Source organism: Oryx dammah, unplaced genomic scaffold (assembly GCF_014754425.2).
Source record: "Oryx dammah isolate SB20612 unplaced genomic scaffold, SCBI_Odam_1.1 HiC_scaffold_4, whole genome shotgun sequence".
In the NCBI taxonomy this organism is placed as follows: domain Eukaryota; kingdom Metazoa; phylum Chordata; class Mammalia; order Artiodactyla; family Bovidae; genus Oryx; species Oryx dammah.
Window position 1 is genome coordinate 80833284 of NW_024070188.1, and position 20068 is coordinate 80853351.

General features: G+C 45.1%; 1 protein-coding gene across 2 annotated transcripts in view; it reads left to right on the plus strand.

Annotated features, from left to right (window-relative positions):
- Window positions 1-20068, plus strand: part of ZDHHC14 (zinc finger DHHC-type palmitoyltransferase 14) — a 293643-nt gene that overhangs the window by 161572 nt on the left and 112003 nt on the right. For both annotated transcript variants that reach the window (XM_040238892.1, XM_040238893.1), the window contains exon 2: window positions 12453-12613. In XM_040238892.1, coding sequence (XP_040094826.1) covers window positions 12453-12613 — 161 coding nt within the window. The remainder of the gene's footprint in view (window positions 1-12452; window positions 12614-20068) is intronic.

Sequence of the window (20068 nt, forward strand, 5' to 3'; positions counted from 1 at the left end):
AGCAGACCTTCCAACTTTATCAGTCTGTTCTGACCTTGTCTTCTGATGGGCTGGATAATTACACGGTGGGAGTCCTCCCCACCACTAGTGAAGAGACATGCATTTATTTTATTTTCTTCTAGTGCAAAAGCATTTTCTTTACAAAGGAGCATAGTCAATACTGCAGGCAGCATTTTGGTGGCAGAAACAGGCCTTGTCTATCAATGAACACGAAGTGCTGCCCCTTTAGACCAGGGGAAGATTAAATCCGCAGCCCTCAATAGCAAAAACCCAGTGAATTCCACATTGCTCTCTTTCCTACTAAACATGGGCACCTAAAGCTGTCTCTGCCTGATGGCCCCCAGCTTGGTATCAAAATGTTCATGGACTTGTTAATATGTTCACCTTATTTTGTGTTCATTTCTTTTCTTCGGTGTGTGTGGGGGTACTTTTTTCTTAAGCACATGTGCAGCATTTTGCTTCTCCAGTCAAAAGAACTGTATTTCCATTTTATAGAAGTATTATGTACTATTTTTCAAATTATGGTTTCTCTACCATTGAAAATGGCATTGTTTTTTTGAGTTTACGAGTGAAATAGCTTAACCATCCAAACTCACACGCATCTCTGTCTAAATGGTTGGCTGCTTCTAACCTGTATTTATCCTCTATTATCTGCTTCTAAGAGGTTTGTGATGATGGGTATGTTAAAAACCACTCTTTGGTTCCTCTGCAACCTTAGGAAAATATTAAAAAGGAAGATTTACTTGGTAATTCATCTTCCTTTGCAAAAGGAGGAAGGTGCCCTCTTTCTGTTCTGGAGATGGGGGGGAAATTAATCATGACATCTGGGTGAAGAGAGCTTTAGCAGAGGGGGAGTGGGAGCACGCAGAAATGAGTGCCTGCTCGGCTCCATGTAAGATTTCTTTAACTTTTCAACCACACAGCAATCTTTGCTACAGATTGCCTTGCAGTTCACCACCCACAGCATGGATCCAGGTCTCTCTGGTCTGCTCTGATGATTATATCAAATTCAACTCAGCACATGTCTGCAGAGTGGCTACTCTGTAGCAACAAGCGTCTGGGGGCTGGGGATACAGCAGTGGCTAAACAACCTGCAAAGACCCCTCCTGTGGGGTTGCCCCTGTAATGGGGTCCAGTCTGGGCAGGTCTGAGAAGGCTTCATCTCACCCCGTGCCAGTCAGCCATTTTCAACGTAGTTGCTTCCTGCTTGGTCGTGTCTGACTCTTTGCGACCCCATGGACTATAGCCCAGCAGGCTCCTCTGTGCATGGAATTTTTCAGGCTGGAGTGGGTTACCATTTCCTGCTCCTGGGAATCCTACCAACCCAGAGACTGAACCTGTGTCTCTTGTACCTCCTGTATTGCGGGGTGGCTTCTTTAAAGCTGAGCCACTAGGGAAGCCCATGGAAGGCCTGGAAACTATATGCACAGTGACGGGTTTGGGGGCTCCATGTCCTTGTTGATGTCCTTCCTATTTGGCGATCTCATTCCTACTTAGCCATCAACACCCCATCCAGAAAACCTTCTCCGAGTCCATCCAGGTCCAGTGCGCTGGTCCCCTTCACTTTCCCTTGGTGTGCTCTATCGCTCACCTAACTTGCTGTTTTGTTTGCAGTTGACTCACATGGGGTCTGTCTCTCTTCCTGGAGAGTGAGCAGCTTGAGATCAGGGCTCTTGTCTTGATCTGTATCCATTCCTGGCATTCAGTCCAGAGTGTTGGCATGTAGTGGGTCCTCAATAAAAGTGTGTGAAGTGACTGAGTGAAGGAACAAATAACGCTCAGGGACATGGGATACCCACAGTATCCATGGTTCTTGCTTTCTATCTTTTTTAAAATTAATTTGTTTTTTAATTGAAGGATGATTGCTTTATAGAATTGTGTTGGTTTCTGCCAAACATCAACATTTCTGCCAAACATCAACACTTTCTTTCTTTGTAGAAAGCTTCCCCAGTGGCGCTAGTGGTAAAGAATCTGTCTGCTAATGCAGGAGGCATAAGAGACACGGGTTCAATCTCTGGGTCAGGAAGATCCCCTGGAGGAGGACATGGCAACCCACTCTAGAATTCTTGCCTGGAGAATCCCATGTACAGAGGAGCCTGCAGGACTACCGTCGATGGAATCACCAAGAGTCAGGCACGACGGAAGCAACATAGCACACACACACCTTTGTAGAAACTTTCCAAAACTCACACAAAGGCCAACGTATTCTGAGTTAGTACTTCTTTATAACACCCAAGACCATTTTCCACAGCAGTAACTTCTGGACCCTGGAGGGAGAGGACTTGGCCCAGCGTGACAGTCATGGCAGAGGCCTCAGAAACCTATAAAACCTTGTTCTCTGCTTTACCAAACCTGGGAGGGCGACCGATGCCCTAGGGGCGGAGCTACTCAGAGCTGAAGCCCTGGGAATAGCAGGTCTATTCCCTGCTAGTAGGAGGGAGGAGAAAACAGGCTGCACAAACTGCAATGATACGCCGAGTGGTTCCCGCAGCATCGCACCCGAGGCATCCCTGGGCCACATCCCAGGAGAGTGCCTGATGCCCCGAGGGTCTCAGGACTGGAGGAGAAGACTTTCTGATGTTCACCGTGCAGTCTCAAAAAAGGACAGGGCTTCTTCATCCCACATAGGTTTCCTTGAACACATGATGATTAAACTAATTTGAATTTAGTTGAAAATGTTCCTATGTTGAATTATCTGTTCCCCAACAATGCTTATAACTGAGATGTCCAGCCTTTGGATGCAACTCCAAGATCATTGCCAGTGTTCAGGGGTTGCATTTGCATAGCTTTTCAACCCCTCTCCTTCCCGAAGGCCCCCTTCCCCTTCCTGCTCCCCTTGGACCCACCCTAACCCAAGGAAAGAGAAAGGGAAAAGCCTTCGTTGAGTCTGAAGCTCTGGATCTGCAGAGGGTTTACTGAGCCCCTGTGACTGATGCCTGTGTTCCTGCCTCTCAGGCTTCTCTCAACTGCCTCTCTGAGGTCGTTTTCCTTCTTGTTCCTGCGACATAGGAACACCAGGGTGCAGTGTTTCTTCCTTTCATCTGTAAATGCGCAGTGTAAGGTAGAAATCTACAAGGATGGTGGCAGAACTTCGCAGTCACACTCCTGTAAGAAACTGCCTACAGACTAGCACTGAGATGGGAGATAACTTGAGTTTCCTATTCTTGAATATACGATACCCCATACCTCACAACACGCTGATCTGACGAGAGGCAACCTGCAGAAATCAAGGACTTTAGCCTTTTGAGGCTTTCATCTAACCTAGACCATGCCTTATTGTCAAGCATCTTTTCTATTGATCATTGTTTTTTTTTAAATCACAGGTAGATTTTAATATTTTGTTAAACCTCCCCTTCTTTTTCAGTTCCATGAGTATTTAATACACTTACATTAAAAAATTTTTTTTGGTAGCCCTGGGTCTTCACTGCTACAAGAACTTTTCTCTAGTTGCGGTGAGCGGGGGCTACTCCTTGTTGCAATGCTCAGACTTCCCATTGCAGTGGCTTCTCTTGTTGTGGAGCACAGGCTCCTAGAGCCACGGGCTCAGTAGTTGCAGCACGTGAGCTCAGTAGTTGTGGCTCCCGGGCTCTAGAGCATAGGCTCAATAGTTGTGATGCACACGGCTTAGTTGCTTCACAGCATGTGGGATCTTCTCGGATCAGGGATCGAACCCGTGTCTCTGCATTGGCAGGTAGATTTTTTTTTTTTTTTTTAACCACTGAGCCACTAGGGAAGCCCTATACACTTGCTTTTAATCATACATTTTTCCACTGCAAAAACAAGCCCTGTTTGATTAAGAAATTTAAATTTCTTGGCCACAAGAGAAACCACTGCAGTGAGGAGCCTGCACACCACAGCTAGAGAGTAGCCCCCCTCGCTGCAACTAGAGAAAGCCCAGAGATGTAACCTATGGGTGCCTGGAGCTGGCTCCAGCACACAGTCTCTGAATAAATATCTGTTGAATGAACTGAAATCACAGGGTAATAGGAAGTAGACTCGGGATGATCCTGTTTTTGTTTCAAGCATACATTTATATTCATAACTGGAAGAATATACCCTAAAGTATAACCTTGTTTTCCACGGGGAAAAGTGTTCAATCTGTGTCCCCTGAATTGGCAAGCAGATTCCAGGGAAGTTCCTGACCTGCTGATTTCTTACGGGTTCTGGGAGGCACCGAAAACAAGATGATGGTGTTACCGTGGACATACTCCCTCTGAAAATGACACAAACAGCCGTGTGAGTGAGGACTCCAGTGGATGTATGGTTGCCATGCCTAGGTGACCCCGTTAGGTCATTAAAGAACCAGTTTGGGGACAGAGAGATACTGACTTTCCTCTCCGTGATCCACACGGAAGCCTTTGGCTTCCCGGAATTTTGAATCAAATGCAAAATCATTTAACCAAAAAAGTTGGAAACACCACAATTTCCCCTTACCATCCCTTGTACATTCTCAATAGTAGATGGGGAAAGGGGGCTGTTTACACACTGGGATTTGAAGCCTGTATTTTTAAACTAAGGCTCCCTTGGGTTCTGTGTCTTTAAATAGACCTGTCTGGGTGGTCTGCGAGGCCCTGAATTAAGAATAATGGCTCTGCTTTTGTCACATGGGCGCTCCACAGGCTTCAGGCGAGACTGTGCTGTACAGAACCTTGCCTGTTGGAACCACATGTGGCCGGGAGGCCTGGGGAGAAAGCAGAGTCCTTAGTGACGGTCCTCTCCTCGAGAGAGAGCTTTACCACCTCTTCCCTTAATGAGCCTGGAAACTGCTGCTCCTGATGAGGAGGGAGACGCAGCCTAATATAGAGATGATCCACGAGTCTCTGATGACACCGGGAGTCATCCTCACATTTCTACCTGGAGTTCTCCTCTCCCCATTCTTCCTCTCTGGGTTTAAGCTTTCCCTTCCAATCTCTTTGGTTTCTATGTTTTCCCTTTGGTCCCGCGTCCATTTATTTCAACTCCCTCCTTCGTATAGCATTGGTAGATTCATCACTACGTGCAGTTGATGAGAAAGGACTTCGAACAGTGGGTGCAGCCGTGGGGTGTCTTGGAGGGTGGTGTTGTTTTCAGTCTCGGCCGACTCTTTCGACCCCGTGGACTGCAGCACGCCAGGCTCCTCTGTCCTCCACTATCTCCCGGAGTTTGCTCAAACTCCTGTCCATTGAGTCAGGGGTGCTATCTAACCATCTCATCCTTGGCCATCCCCTTCTCCTTTTGACTTCAATCTTTCCCAGCATCAGGATCTTTTGCACTGTGTAAAATCCTCTCTTTTTTTCCATTCTAGGGTGTGAATGGATGTTATTTCTGAGTCCACTTCTTTTCTCTATTTGTTTCCAACTAATGTGCTTATCTTTGCCCTGTAGTGATACATTTATTTCTAAATACGTGATTAAGGAACAAATTATGAAAGTAATGGTGTTTATGTCCCTGCCTATAAATGAAAAATAACATTTATTTTAGAATGACTCATATGAAAGGGAGAAAGATCGTTTTTATTACTACCCTCTTAATGCTACTCTGTTATTATTTTAGACATGTGAGTCATTGGCTCACATTATTTCATTTTATGATCATTTGCCTTAGCTATTTATTACTGAAATGCATTGCGATCAAAAGTCTGACATTTAAAATAATAGCTGAACTTTGTGATTTCTAAAATATGGAGACTTCCTTCATGAGAATGCAACATCAATAAAGCAAGGCCACGCCCTCCTTGGTATCAGTTTTAATTGTGTGCCTCATTTCTGTGTTTCAGTTCAGTTCAGTTCAGTTCAGTCGCTCAGTCGTGTCGGACTCTTTGCGACCCCATGAATTGGAGCCCGCCAGGCCTCCCTGTTCATCACCAACTTCCGGAGTTCACTCAGACTCATGTCCATCGAGTCGGTGATGCCATCCAACCATCTCATCTTCTGTCGTCCCCTTCTCCTCCTGCCCCCAATCCCTCCCAGCATCAGGGTCTTTTCCAATGAGTCAACTCTTCGCATCAGGTAGCCAAAGTATTGGAGTTTCAGCTTCAGCATCAGTCCTTCCAATGAACACCCAGGACTGATTTCCTTTAGGATGGACTGGTTGGATCTCCTTGCAGACCAAGGGACTCTCAAGAGTCTTCTCCAACACCACAGTTCAAAAGCATCAATTCTTCAGCGCTCAGCTTTCTTCACAGTCCAACTCTCACATCCATACATGACCACTGGAAAAACCATAGCCTTGACTAGAAGGACTTTTGTTGGCAAAGTAATGTCTCTGCTTTCGAATATGCTACCTAGGTTGGTCATAACTTTCCTTCCAAGGAGTAAGCATCTTTTAATTTCATGGCTGCAGTCACCATCTGCAGTGATTTTGGAGCCCCCCAAAATAAAATCTGACACTGTTTCCACTGTTTCCCCATCTATTTGCTATGAAGTGATAGGACCAGATGCCATGATCTTCGTTTTCTGAATGTTGAGCTTTAAGCCAACTTTTTCCCTCTCCTCTTTCACTTTCATCAAGAGGCTTTTTAGTTCCTCCTCACTTTCTGCCATAAGGGTGGTGTCATCTGCATATCTGAGCTTATTGATATTTCTCCTGGCAATCTTGATTCCAGCTTGTGCTTCTTCCAGCCCAGCATTTCTCATGATGTACTCTGCATATAAATTAAATAAGCAGGGTGACAATATACAGCCTTGACGTACTCCTTTTCCTATTTGGAACCAGTCTGTTGTTCCATGTCCAGTTGTAACTGTTGCTTCCTGACCTGCATACAGATTTCTCAAGAGGCAAGAATAGTTATTCTTGTGTTTATGCTTTCATATGTACAGGACAGAACAAAAATGTCAAACGTAGGTCATATTGTAGTCAGGGGTCATGAGCTACAGTTAACGGGAATTTTTTTTTTGGTATGTGTATCCATTTGCCAGCAAAATATTAAAAGAGGACTCAAATTGTTTTGCTATGGGAAAAAATTCTCTACTTTTTTGTTGTTATTGTTATGTAATATTATTAATATTACATGTTTATTGTGTCTTTCTGCTCACCTTCCTATATTTCAAAGGGCCATTCACATTGACAGGTAGATTCTACGTCTATTATCAATTGCAAAAGATTTTCCAAAGGCTACATGATCTTAATGTCTCTGTTACATCTTGTTAATATTGTTTCATTTTGTTTTATTTTTGTTTTCAAGTAAAGTAATCTCCCAAAGAATGTCCTGTGAGGAAACAGAGAGCCCTAAACACCCAATAATGAACTCCAGATTTTCTATGTGAAATGTTTAAGACATTAGTTTAGTTCCAGGACTTTAACACAAAGTATCAATTTGAACCACCAGTAAATTCTAACCTGAGAGCCATTCTCTAAATAGAAATATAGAATGAATGAGAGTATTGATTCTGGAAAGGTCAGCATCTGTTTGGTGGTAAAATAATTTTGTCGTGTGCGCTAAGCCGCTTCAGTCATGTTGAACTCTCCGTGACCCCATGGATTGTAGGCCCCCAGGCTCCTCTATCTATGGGATTCTCCAGGCAAGAATACTGGAGTGGGTTGCCATGCCCTTTTCTAGGGCCTCTTCCCTGCCCAGAGATCAAACCCAGGTCTCCTGCATTGCAGGCAGATTCTTTACCGTCTGAGCCACTAGGAAATACATTAATTGCATAGTCTCAGATAATATAGCACCTAGAAAATGGCTCTATCCTTCATGTATAGACATCAAAATGCAAATAATTCTTTTTCTTAAAGATTTGAGAAGATTGCTATTAGAACTGAAAAAACTCCCTATAGTCTTTTCTCAGTGCTGTATGGTCTAATTATCACCTGGAAGGACCTTTCTTTTCCTCTGATGTAGAGTGAGTTGACAGTTTGTAGTAGATATTTAATCATCATATCTAAAGGCAAACAACTCACTGATGTATATCACAGGAGCAGGATTATTATACAAACTTTTCATCATGATAGCTTTTGTTTTGTCTGGTGCTAAATTAACTCATTTCTTTTATGTTATGAAAATGCATGCTTTCAGATTCTTTTTTTTCCCTCCTGCCACTTTCTCATTGAGCTTTATGAAGACAAAGATGCTTGTAGCCGGTTACCCACCCGGCTCTGGGTTGTATGTAGGTCACAATTCTTCAGACCGAGAGAGGACTCCATTTGGTGTTTATATCTTTGGCAGCTGCACCCTCGTCTTGTATCAGATCCAGGCCCTCGGGGGAAGGCATCTTCCTCATCACAGATGGTTCTCAGAACTGGAGAGCCCAGCCACGGTTGCTCAGAAATGTGAAGAGCCATTTTCAAGTTGTCTGAGCTCGAGCTAAGAATTTTCTTTGCCGCTCACAGTGGTTCAGCTATTAGGTCGCACCAGTGGCTGTGGGTTGGCTGAGATTTTCCCGTCGGTCTTGGCTCCTCCTGGGGGTTTGGCGATCACCTTCCTGAGCTGGGTCTGCCTATTCCTGAGTCTTCACCAGCAGGACTGCAGATGCTCTCGGCTTTTTCTGAGCAGCAGCTTGAAGGTGTCAGTGTAGCCCTGATCTCCTTGTTCGCTTGGGGATCTGAATTCTTTTATACAAACCCATGCCCAAGACTTCAGTGAGTAACCGAACTCTGTCCTTTGAAATACAGAGAGCGCCTGCTACGAACATATGGTGCTTCATCTGCTAGAACTTTAGAGAGTGTTGCACACACTCAGCTCAGGTGCAGTCTTGCCTTTTCTCATGGGCAGAAGCATCCTAGATAGGACAGATCCTTAGCACCTGTTTGAAGGAGGTTCTAACAAGCTTAGAAGAGAGAGAAGCAAGTTCTGGACACAGAGTACATTGTGATCTTGATGGTATGGCTGACTTGACTTCCCTGCAGTTTCCTCTATTACTGTAAAATTCAGTGAATAGGTCCCATTCATTCAACTACTCAACACATACTTATCAAATACCTACCCTACATGAGGCATCATGCCCCGTGCTATGAAGGACACATGCTGACCAGGGCCCAGTCTCACCCTCGGGACTTCCAGTCCAGTGAGGTTCATGAGGCATGTCCACAAACAGCCACAAGTACCATCGAGAGAAGCAAACAAAGATACTAGGGAAGTTTAGAAAAAGAAACCAGCTCTTTGGCTTGGGGGTGAGCCAAGAAAATCTTGTCACCAGGTCTTTATGGAAACTTGAAAGTTGGGGAGGCTTTAACAAGGTGAGATGGGGGTGGGGGTGCTCCAGACCCCAGGGCTGGGTCACGGGCCCCTGTCTGGGAAGGTGGAGACAATGGGAGGCCTCCAGAGTCATCAACCTGGAGACGTGGCGGGGTGGCCCTGCGTCCAGTGCACTTGGGACAACGAGAAACCATTTAGGACATGGCTTACTCACTAACAGGGCTTCCCCGGTGGCTCAGGGTAAGAAATCTACCGCAGTGCAGGACACCTGGGTTCGATCCCTGGGTTGGGAAGAGCCTCTGGAGGAGGAAATGGCAACCCACTCCAGTATTCTGGCTTGGAAAATCCCATGGGCAGAATAGCCTGGCAGGCTACAGTCCATGGGGTCGCAAAGTGACTTAACGTTTTGACTTTGACTTACTTACTCGTTAATGACATCTTGCTCTGGGAAGGCATACCTTTACGACTATGAGCAGGCAACCTCTGAGGTCAACCAAGTTACACTTCAGAACCAAAAGGGAAAAACAAAAACACTGAAGATCCACTAAATCTCCTTCACGGGAGGTTCCGGCAGCACCCAGGTCTCCATCCTTGGAGAGGCCAATGGAGCTAAATAAACTCCATCCCTAAACACTCGAGGTGGGTCCCATCCTGTGGACTGGCCATCCAGGTCACGTTGTCCAGCTATGACCCGGCTGCAGCTGCTGAACAACTGTTCCAGTTGCTTCTTATTCAAACTCATCAATAATGAGAAGAGGAGAAAGTTGGCCTGTTGTATTCTCTGCCCTTATTCAAACAGCCATTCATCTGTTGAATTCTGAATTTAAATTCTAGAAAAATTCTCTCAACACAATTGATCATTTTTCTAACCATTTTATTAAAAAAAAAGAGGTACACCTAGAGTAGGTTCTTTTAGACTAAAAACATTTTTGACTAATCTATATAAACCAAAATGTATTAGTATCAGGGTCAGTTTTATGCCTTCAGTAACGTATTGTGTTTATTTCTTTTCTAAAAAAATCCTTTTATTTTATATTGCTAGATAGCCAATTAATAATCTTGTGAGTTTCAGGTGAACAGCGAAGGGACTCAGCCATGCATATACATGTGTCCTTTCTCCCCCAAACTCCCCTCCCTGAACTGTGTTGATTTCTGATTGTGGTACACTAGCCTGGTGGGCTGCCGTCTATGGGGTTGCACAGAGTCGGACACGACTGAAGCGACTTAGCAGCAGCAGTAGCAGCACGTTTTCAAGGCTTAATACAACTTCAGGTGGCTTTTTATATGACAATAAGAGGAAAAAAGATAATGCCATATTTTATGACACAAATGCTTTTTAATGATCTTTAGAGCCTGAGTTCCTTGCTATTAACTTGATTGACATCACAGTCAGAGATTTAATCAATAGCCTTGCAGCAATTGATATTTATCACCAGCTCTTCACAGACGCTCCGTGTCAGAGTCTGCACGTGCTCCATTTACTGTAATGGACGTGCCCTGAGGTGTTTATTTCTGTAGCCCACGGCACTGCACCATATCCCAGAGCTGGGCCACAGTCCTGTGGGAAGGTTTCAGTGCAGTATTAAATGATTGTCACTTTATATTTAATATCTGAAGGGAAGATGGTCATTTGATGACAATTCCACAGGACTGAGCCCCCTGCTCATCTCTTAAGCAAAGCTTTCCAACCCTTTCTCTTCCAGCTCCCTCTCTTTGTTTGGAGTTGAGTGTCTGAGGAGCCTCCCCTGGTGAGGCAGACCATCTGGGAGGCACTTTGCACTCTGGGCGTAAGTTACTTTGCACTCTGGGTGTTACTTTGCACTCTGGATGTTACTTTGCGCTCTGGGCGTTCTGACTCTGAGTCCGTGAGTTGTTCCTTGATGCCCACCATGTTCCTAAATGTGACAACAGACTGACCGTGGTCCCTGCGGGGCCCATCCTTCACTGGGCTCCAGGCACCAGGCTGGTCTTCACTCTGCCTCTCATCACCTCTGCAGAGTCAAGGGGCAATGACGGTGGGTCAGGGCAGTGCTTAAAGCTGCCTTGGCTCCTGGGTCCCCGGAGCCGGCTGGCATAGATGTCCGTCTGTCGCAAGGGCACCTCTCCCCGACTCATCAAGACCCTGCTGCATGTCAGTGCATCCACTGGGGACAGTGAAGGGGGTTTGAGAGTCAACTTGGGCCGTGTTTATCCATTGGTAGCTCATCTTCTTCTGGAAGTGCACGTTCAGTTCATTCGCTCAGTCGTGTCCGACTCTGTGACCCTATGGACTGCAGCTCACCAGTCCTCCCTTGTCCATCACCAACTCCTGTAGTTTACCCAAACTCATGTCCATTGAGTTGGTGATGCCGTCCAACCATCTCATACTCTGTCATCCCCTTCTCCTCCTATTTTCAATCTTTCCCAGCATCAGGGTCTTTTCCAATGAGTCAGTTCTTCGAATCAGATGGCCAAAGTATTGGAGTTTCAGCTTCAACATCAGTCCTACCAATGAACATCCAGGACTGATCTCCTTTAGGATGGTCTGGTTGGATCTCCTTGCAGTCCAGGGGACTCTCAAGAGTCTTCTCCAACACCACAGTTCAAAAGCATCAATTCTTCGGCGCTCAGCCTTCTTCACAGTCCAACTCTCACTTCCATACATGACTACCAGAAAAACCATAGTTTTGACTAGATGGACCTTTGTTGGCAAAGCAATGTCTCTGCTTTTTAATATGCTGTCTAGGTTGGTCATAGTTTTCTGCCTGCCTACATCCTTTTAGTCCTTTTGGGAAACTGGCCCACCAGTATGTTCCCATATCTCATTAACCTCTTTTGGAAATTAGGTCCAAAATATTGAAAAAAGCACTTTCTTGCCTTTTGAGGTGGCTTGCAGTTCTCTGTGTTCTGTGCCCTGAGCTGCCTGACCCAGGGAGGAAAGGCTGGGTCTAATGAAAATTGGTTCTAAGCCAGTGTCTCCTGTGTTAATACGATTCCAGGACTGGGTGGAGAATCACGTAATTCATGTGCCGTGTTTCCAACACAAAAGATGCAAGCTCTGTGCATCTTACATCAATTATACAAGCAGGATTATTTTCATTTTTCTGCCAGTGTTTTTCTGAGCAGCCAAGGCTTATCTTAGCTAAGAAGGGAGGGTTAAACTGTCCATGAGAGAGAACTGCAGACCTCCTCAAATGTAGATATTTAACACAGAGGAATTTTTAATGGAAATCAATTTTGCTTCTCCAAAAAAAGAAAAAGCCTGTAGGTTCTTGGAAAACACAGACTGCTTACTGTTATTACTGACATTGTATTTCTTTTCTTTCTCCCCTCCCTTCCTGCTTCCCCCACCTGTTGGCAGCTGCCCGTACCTAGCAGTGAAAATCACTCCTGCCATCCCGGTGGTCGGTGGCATTTTGTTCTTCTTTGTGATGGGGACCCTGCTGCGCACCAGCTTCAGTGACCCCGGCGTCCTTCCACGAGCCACGCCTGATGAAGCCGCCGACCTGGAAAGGCAAATAGGTAACCCTGAAGGTCCGCCCTTAGCCTGTCTCTGGTCACTACCCACGTGTGCTCAGCCCCAGTGCGGGAGGACGGGCGAGGAGCTCCTGCGGGAGGGGCTGAGTCCCTAGGGAGGAGTCCCGATGTCTTCATTCACTTGGCCCGAGGATGACCTGAGTAGGAGGTGGGATGGAAAGTGGTTGGAGGTAAGACTGACGGACTGGTGTGCTGGAGGTGGCTGGTGGTACCGGCAGGCAGGCCACCACCAGCCAGGCTTTCTGAAATCCGAGTGTCTGAGTCCGCTCTGAGAAAGTGCCTGCGAAGGCACTGCTGTGAAAGCTGTGGTTCTCGGTGGCTGGTCTTTCCTCTGCTTTCTAGAGAGGAATATCAATCCGGAAAGGTTACACCTTAGACTCTGTCCTATTTATCCAGCCTAGGCTCCAGCATTTCTTTATTAAGGTTTGACAAAGATAATATATTTCTGATATATATTGAGATGAATGGCTTTATTTTTCCTTAGATATTGGAAAGCCTGGGATTAAAAACTTACCGCAATCCATTTTAAAGATATTAAAAAACCAATCCCTATCCCTCATACAAAGAACCCTTAAAATCTCTTTTTTAATTAAAAAGAGAGCTCCCGCTTGCTCTTAAAAGTTTGCCTTTGTGAATGTATAGCTTTGCCATGGTGCAACAATCATTTCACAAGCATGGCAGGGGTACTGTGGTGTCTCAGTGTGAATGTGAAGGATAGGTATGAAAAATCATTTGACAGAAATAGTTCTCTCCCAGTGGGCTTCCCTTCCCAGCCCACTCGGCTGAAAGACCCTCACTTTCCACCGTATAAAGAGGTACAAGTGTGAGTCTTGAAAACCAGTGCCTGCTCTGGTTCACTTCCGCAGATGCTGAAGTACAGTCAGGTCCTTCTCTGAGCATCTGCCTTCATCCTTCATCCCTGGGAGGGGAGCAGTAAAGCGGTCAATAATGGGAGTGTGTGTGAGTTGTCTGCTGGGCTGCAGCCTTTTTGTGTCCTGAGGTAGGGAAGTAGGGAGACAATCTCTTAGCCACCACATATTGAGATTTGAACACAGGGCAATAATCTATAGTGTAAAGCCTTTGGTTTGCCATTCCCTTCTCCAGTGGACCACATTGTGTCAGACCTCTCCACCATGTCCGCCTGTCTTAGGTGGCCCCACAGGGCATGGCTTAGTTTCATTGAGTTAGACAAGGCTGTGGTCCTAATGTGATTAGATTGACTAGTTTTCTGTGATTATGGTTTCAGTTTGTCTGCCCTCTTGCAACACCTACCATCTTACTTGGGTTTCTCTTACCTTGTACGTGGGGTATCTCTTCATGGCTGCTCCAGCAAAGCGCAGCTGCTGCTCCTTACCTTGAATGAGGGGTATCTCCTCACTGCCACCCCTCCCGACCTTGAATGTGAAACAGCTCCTCTCGGCCCTCCTGTGCCCGTGCAGCCACCATTCCTTGGACGTGGGGTCGCTCCTCCTGGCCGCCGCCCCTGGCCTCGGGCGGAGGTAGCTCCTCTCGGCTGCTCCTGCATTGTCCCAGCCTGGCACTCTCAGCCACCACCCCTGACCTCAGACACGGCGTAGCAAATTTGGAAAACTCAGAAGTGGCCACAGGACTGGAAAAGGTCAGTTTTCATTCCAATCCCAAAGAAAGGCAATGCCAGAGAATGCTCAAACTACCGCACAATTGCACTCATCTCACACACTAGTAAAGTAATGCTCAAAATTCTCCAAGCCAGGCTTCAGCAATACGTGAACCGTGAACTTCCAGATGTTCAAGCTGGTTTTAGAAAAGGCAGAGGAACCAGAGATCAAATTGCCAACATCTGCTGGATCATCGAAAAAGCAGGAGAGTTCCAGAAAGACATCTATTTCTGCTTTATTGACTATGCCAAAGGCTTTGACTGTGTGGATCACAATAAACTGTGGGAAATTCTGAAAGAGATGGGAATACCAGACCACCTGACCTGCCTCTTATGAAACCTATATGCAGGTCAGGAAGCAACAGTTAGACCTGGACGTGGAACAACAGACTGGTTCCAAATAGGAAAAGGAGTACGTCAAGGCTGTATATTGTCACCCTGCTTATTTAACTTCTATGCAGAGTACATCATGAGAAACGCTGGGCTGGAAGAAGCACAAGCTGGAATCAAGATTGCCAGGAGAAATATCAATCACCTCAGATAAGCAAATGACACCACCCTTATGGCAGAAAGTGAGGAGGAACTAAAAAGCCTCTTGATGCAAGTGAAAGAGGAGAGTGAAAAAGTTGGCTTAAAGCTCAACATTCAGAAAACGAAGATCATGGCATCCGGTCCCATCACTTCATGGGAAATAGATGGGGAAACAGTGGAAACAGTGTCAGACTTTATCTTTTTGGGCTCCAAAATCACTGCAGATGGTGACTGCAGCCATGAAATTAAAAGACGCTTACTCCTTGGAAGGAAAGTTATGACCAACCTAGACAGCATATTCAAAAGTAAGTCAAGGCTATGTTTTTTCCAGTGGTCATGTATGGATGTGAGAGTTGGACTGTGAAGAAAGCTGAGGGCTGAAGAATTGATGCTTTTGAACTGTGGTGTTGGAGAAGACTCTTGAGAGTCTCTTGGACTGCAAGGAGACCCAACCAGTCCATCCTAAAGGAGATCAGTCCTGGGGTTTCTTTGGAGGGAATGATGCTGAAGCGGAAACTCCAGTACTTTGGCCACCTCATGTGAAGAGTTGACCCATTGGAAAAGACTCTGATGCTGGGAGCGATTGGGGGCAGGAGGAGAAAGGGACGACGGAGGATGAGATGGCTGGATGGCATCACTGACTCGATGGATGTGAGTCTGAGTGAAGTCTGGAAGTTGGTGATGGACAGGGAGGCCTGGCATGTTGCGATTCATGGGGTCGCTAAGAGTCGGACATGACTGAGCGACTGAACTGAACTGAACTGAAAGCCTTTGGAGCCCAAGAAGATAAAATCTATCACTGCTTCCACTTTTTCCACTTCTATTAATAATTGCCATGATGTGATGGGAGTGGGTGCCATGATCTTGGTTTTTGTAATGTTGAATTTCAGGCCAGCTTTTTCACTCTCCTTTTTCATCCTCATCAAGAGGCTGCATTTATATAGCTCATCAACAATTTGTAAAGGCCACCCGTGACAATCATTGAATTTGATCACATCCCAGCAATTTTGTGAAGAAGACTTTATTATTGCACCCATTTTACAAATAAGAAAACAAAACCCCAAGGGGTTAGATGGAAGAAGATAGCAGAGCCAGACTCTTCAACCCAGGTCCCTTGGATCTCAGTTGTAGTTCTTTAGTTCATGTCATAAGGAAGAGAAAGAGGCCAGGGCCCAGTTTCCTGCAGGGACTAGGCTGGAGCCTGTAGACAGTGCATAGTCTATGCCCACGTCTCTTCTGCATGAGCTTAAAACTTCTACCGGTGCAGTAGGCAGAGAGCCCAGTTCCTATGCTGGCCGTTAAGCATTTTCCTGCTGTGATCCTGTTTTCTCTCCACCTCCCCATTAGTGTTGGGAGCATCTGAAGAAGCAGCAAGATCAGGATTTTTTTTTTTTTTTTTTTGCCTTTCTTACAAAGCGGATAATATGAGAGTGCCATTGAAATTCTCTATTATAAATGCAGATTCTAAGAGGCATTGAGTTTCCATTATTAATATTGAAGAAGTTGAATGATTCATTAAAATGCAATTTTCTTGTTGTTTCGTTTCCTTAAAGTCGATAACCTCAGAGCAGTATTTTTTAACATACTTTTCCACATAGGCCATTTTTAAAACCTAGCTCTGGCTGCATGCCCCTTCCCCCCAGAAACACAGATTGTGTGAGAGATGAAACCAGATTTCGTTTCCTGTGAAGGAGAGAAAAGGAGCTTTAGAGACAGAGCTTTAGAGTGGCAGAAATTAGTAACCCGATACGTCCTTCCCCAAAGGCAATTAGATGAAACATTATAGATAAGGTGAAGCAAAGTAGTCAGAAATAGTCATTTCATGACTCTAGAATCCAGCTGTATTAAGGAGCAGTTATTCATGAAAAACTGATGAACTTTGGGGCAGAACAGTGGGAGTCAGTGACAGTCTCTCTGGGACCGCTGTCATCCCCAGCCTGCGTTCCGAAGGTGAGGAAGCTCTATGTGGACACCACGCGCCCTGTGGTGTCCTTGTCTGAGGGGCTGACTCTATTTGAAGTGAATTTCCAGGTGGTGATAGTGGTAAAGAACCCGCCTACGAGAGCAGGAGATGTAAGAGACATGGGTTCAGTCCCCGGGTCGGAAAGATCCCATGGAAGAGGAAATGACAACCCACTCCAGTATTCTCTCCTGGAGAATCCCATGGGCAGAGGAGCTGAGCAGGTTACAGTCAACGGGGTCACAAAGAGTTGGACACAACTGAGGTGACTTGGCTCGACACATGCACGGAAAAAACCTAGAAACGGAAACTTTCACCTTAAGAACTAGAAACGGCAGAGCAAACTAAGCTCAAAGCAATTAGTAGGAAGGAAATGGTAAAGCTGAGAGTAGAAATCAGTGAAAGAGAACACGCAAAACAACAGAGGAAATCAGTGAGCTCCAAAATTAGTCCTTTGAGAAGATCAACAAAATTGACAAAACTTCAGCTATACTCCCCTGACTCCCCACTCCAAAAAAAAAAAGACAAGGAGAAAGAGAGAAGATACAACTTACCAAAATTAGGAATAAAAAGCAGAGGTGTCACCATTAAACCTACAAAAATTAAGAGGATTTTGATTTTATGCTACAAATTTAGACAATTTAGATGAATGGACAAATTCTTAGAAAGCCACAGTTACCAAAAAAAAAAAAACTCAAGAAATAAAAAAATCTGAAAAAAAACACTACATAGCAAGTAAAGAAACTGCTTTTCCATATTTGGATTCATTTGAATCCAAGGATTAATTTGAGTCCTTCCTTTATGCTATACACAAAATTTTAATTTAAAATGGATCATAGACCTAAATATAAGAGCTAAAATGATAAAACTTCTGAAGGAAATGTAGAGAAAATTTTCCTGACCTTGTATTAGGCAGAGTGCTTAGATAGCAGGATCTGTAATTTCCAAAAGGTGATAAATTGAATTTCATCAAATTAAAAACTTTTGTGTTTCAAAAGCTGCCATTAAGAAAATGAAAAGACAAGCTACAGATTGGGAGAAAATAGTCATGAATCCTATATCTGATAAAATATCTTATACTGGATCTAGAACATATTAAGATCTCTTATAACACAATAAGGAGACAAACAACCTGTATACAAATGGGTAAAGAATCCAACAGACATTTTGCCAAAGGAGATGTATGAATGACCAATAAACACATGAAAAGATCCTCAGCATCTTTAATTATGAGGGAAATGCAAATCAAAGCCATAAAGACATACCACTTGACACCGTCTAAAATGGTTCCAACCAAGAGAGACTGACGCCGTTGGTGAGGATATGGAGAAAGTGGAACCCTCATGCATTACAGGTGGGGGTATAAAATGGTGCCACCACTTTGGAAAATACTTCCTCAAAATCCCTCAAGAAGTTAAAGTCACCAGTTCTATCCTATGTATATATCCAAGAGAAATGAAACACGTGTCCTTGAATGTGCATTATATCTAGTAGCCTAAACCTGGAAATAACCCAAATGTCCGTGGGCGGGTAAACTGATGAGCAATATGTGGTCAGTCCACATAATAGGATATTATTAAGCAGTAAAATAGAGCAAAGTGTCGACATGGGCTCCGACTTGGATAAACCTTAAAAATACTATGACAGTAAGTGAAAGACACCAAATCTGAAGACTGTAGATTTTGTGATTCCAGTTAGATGAAGTGTCCAGAAAGGGCAAACTTTTAGAGACAGCAGATCAAGGATTGCCCGGGCTGGGGATAGGACTGAGGGCTGACCACACACGGACTTGTTGAGAGAATTTTTCAGGGGAGGATGAAAATGGTCCAAAACTGGATTGTGGTGATGGTTGCATAATCTAATGAATTGACTAATGATTATTGTACTGGAGTGGGTTGCCATTCCCTTCTCCGGGGACTCTTTCTGACCCAGGGATCAAACCCGTGTCTCTTATGTCTCCTGCACTGGCAGGCAGGTTCTTTACCAGTAGTGCCACCTGGGAAGCCCCTTAACATGGGAATAAGAACCCATAGCCTGTGAGGTTCTTGTCAGGATTGGCTCATTAAATGCTAGAATCTTTTAAGAAAAATTCTTCTCTTTCCCCAGTCGGCTCTCTCGTCACCTTCTACAAACATAGATTCTCATAAAACAACGACCTGCTTTGCGATGGAAATAAACAGCAGAGCTTGTCTAATGCTTTATAAGCATTCCTCCCATATATCACTTGGCTGTGGAAAATAGGATGATGTTTCAGTGAAATCTTAGCACATTTCTTTCATGCTCTCTAAAGAAGCAAAACATGAGATTTGGAAACTTTTTATTAGAGCTATTGATTCCAATTATCCATTGTATTCCTCTGAGTGTAGAAGCCCAGAATAGTCCCTTGAAACCAGCCGTCTGAGGAACTGATTGAAGATTTGCCAAGAATCTGAACAACGTTCCCGTCCTCAGATTTCTGGAGGGGAGTGGGTGGCGAGGCAGAGGCTGTGTGTCTGTCTGTTCCAAGTCTGGAAACGCCTTACGCTTCTTTCTTCTGAAAGAGCTTTCCCAATAACTCATGCTGTCACTGAAAAGACAGCGAAGGGGTCCAGGCAGTGGGGTCATTGAAGTCCTGCTTGGCAGCTTTACAGTTTGGGAAACTGCTCTTTCAGTCTGCTCAGGATTGATCGTATACTAAGCAACTGATTTGGGGGCTAGAAAAAAATAATGATACCACATGCACAGGCTCCAAGCCTTTCATTTCAATTACCTTTCCAGGGATTAAAATAGGGGAAAGGGGCTGCTCTCCCTCCCGTCTTCTGTTCCATGTGCGTCTCGCCCCATCTCCTCCAGCATCCTGAGGATCAGGGGAGGCAGTCGTGAACTCAAACGTGCAGTCCTCCCGTTGGGCTCCAAAAAGGAGGCTAGTTATTGAGGTAACTCTCGCCCTGTGTCACGGTAACCCTGACATCAGTAAGTGATCTCATGGCGGCTTGCTGAGGGTGGAATGAGATCAAAGGAAGCTGGTTGGCCTTTAAAATCACCTGGGCTGTGGTAGAATCTTAAGATTTATTGCCTCCACTCTGAACCTTTGATTGGGCGGCTAGAATGTCTGCTGAGCAGCACCCATCCGCGTGCCTCCCTTCTGTCTGTTCTGACTCCCTGTCTCTTTCCCTCTCCTCCTTCCCTCTTTCTTCCTCCTCCCCCTCTCCTCTCTCCTCCTCCTCCCCTCTCTCTCTCCTCCTCCTCCCTTCTCCCTTTTCTTCCTTCCTCCTCCCCCTCTCCTCTCTCCTCCTCCTCCCTCCTCCCCCTCCTCTCTCCTCCTCCTCTCCTC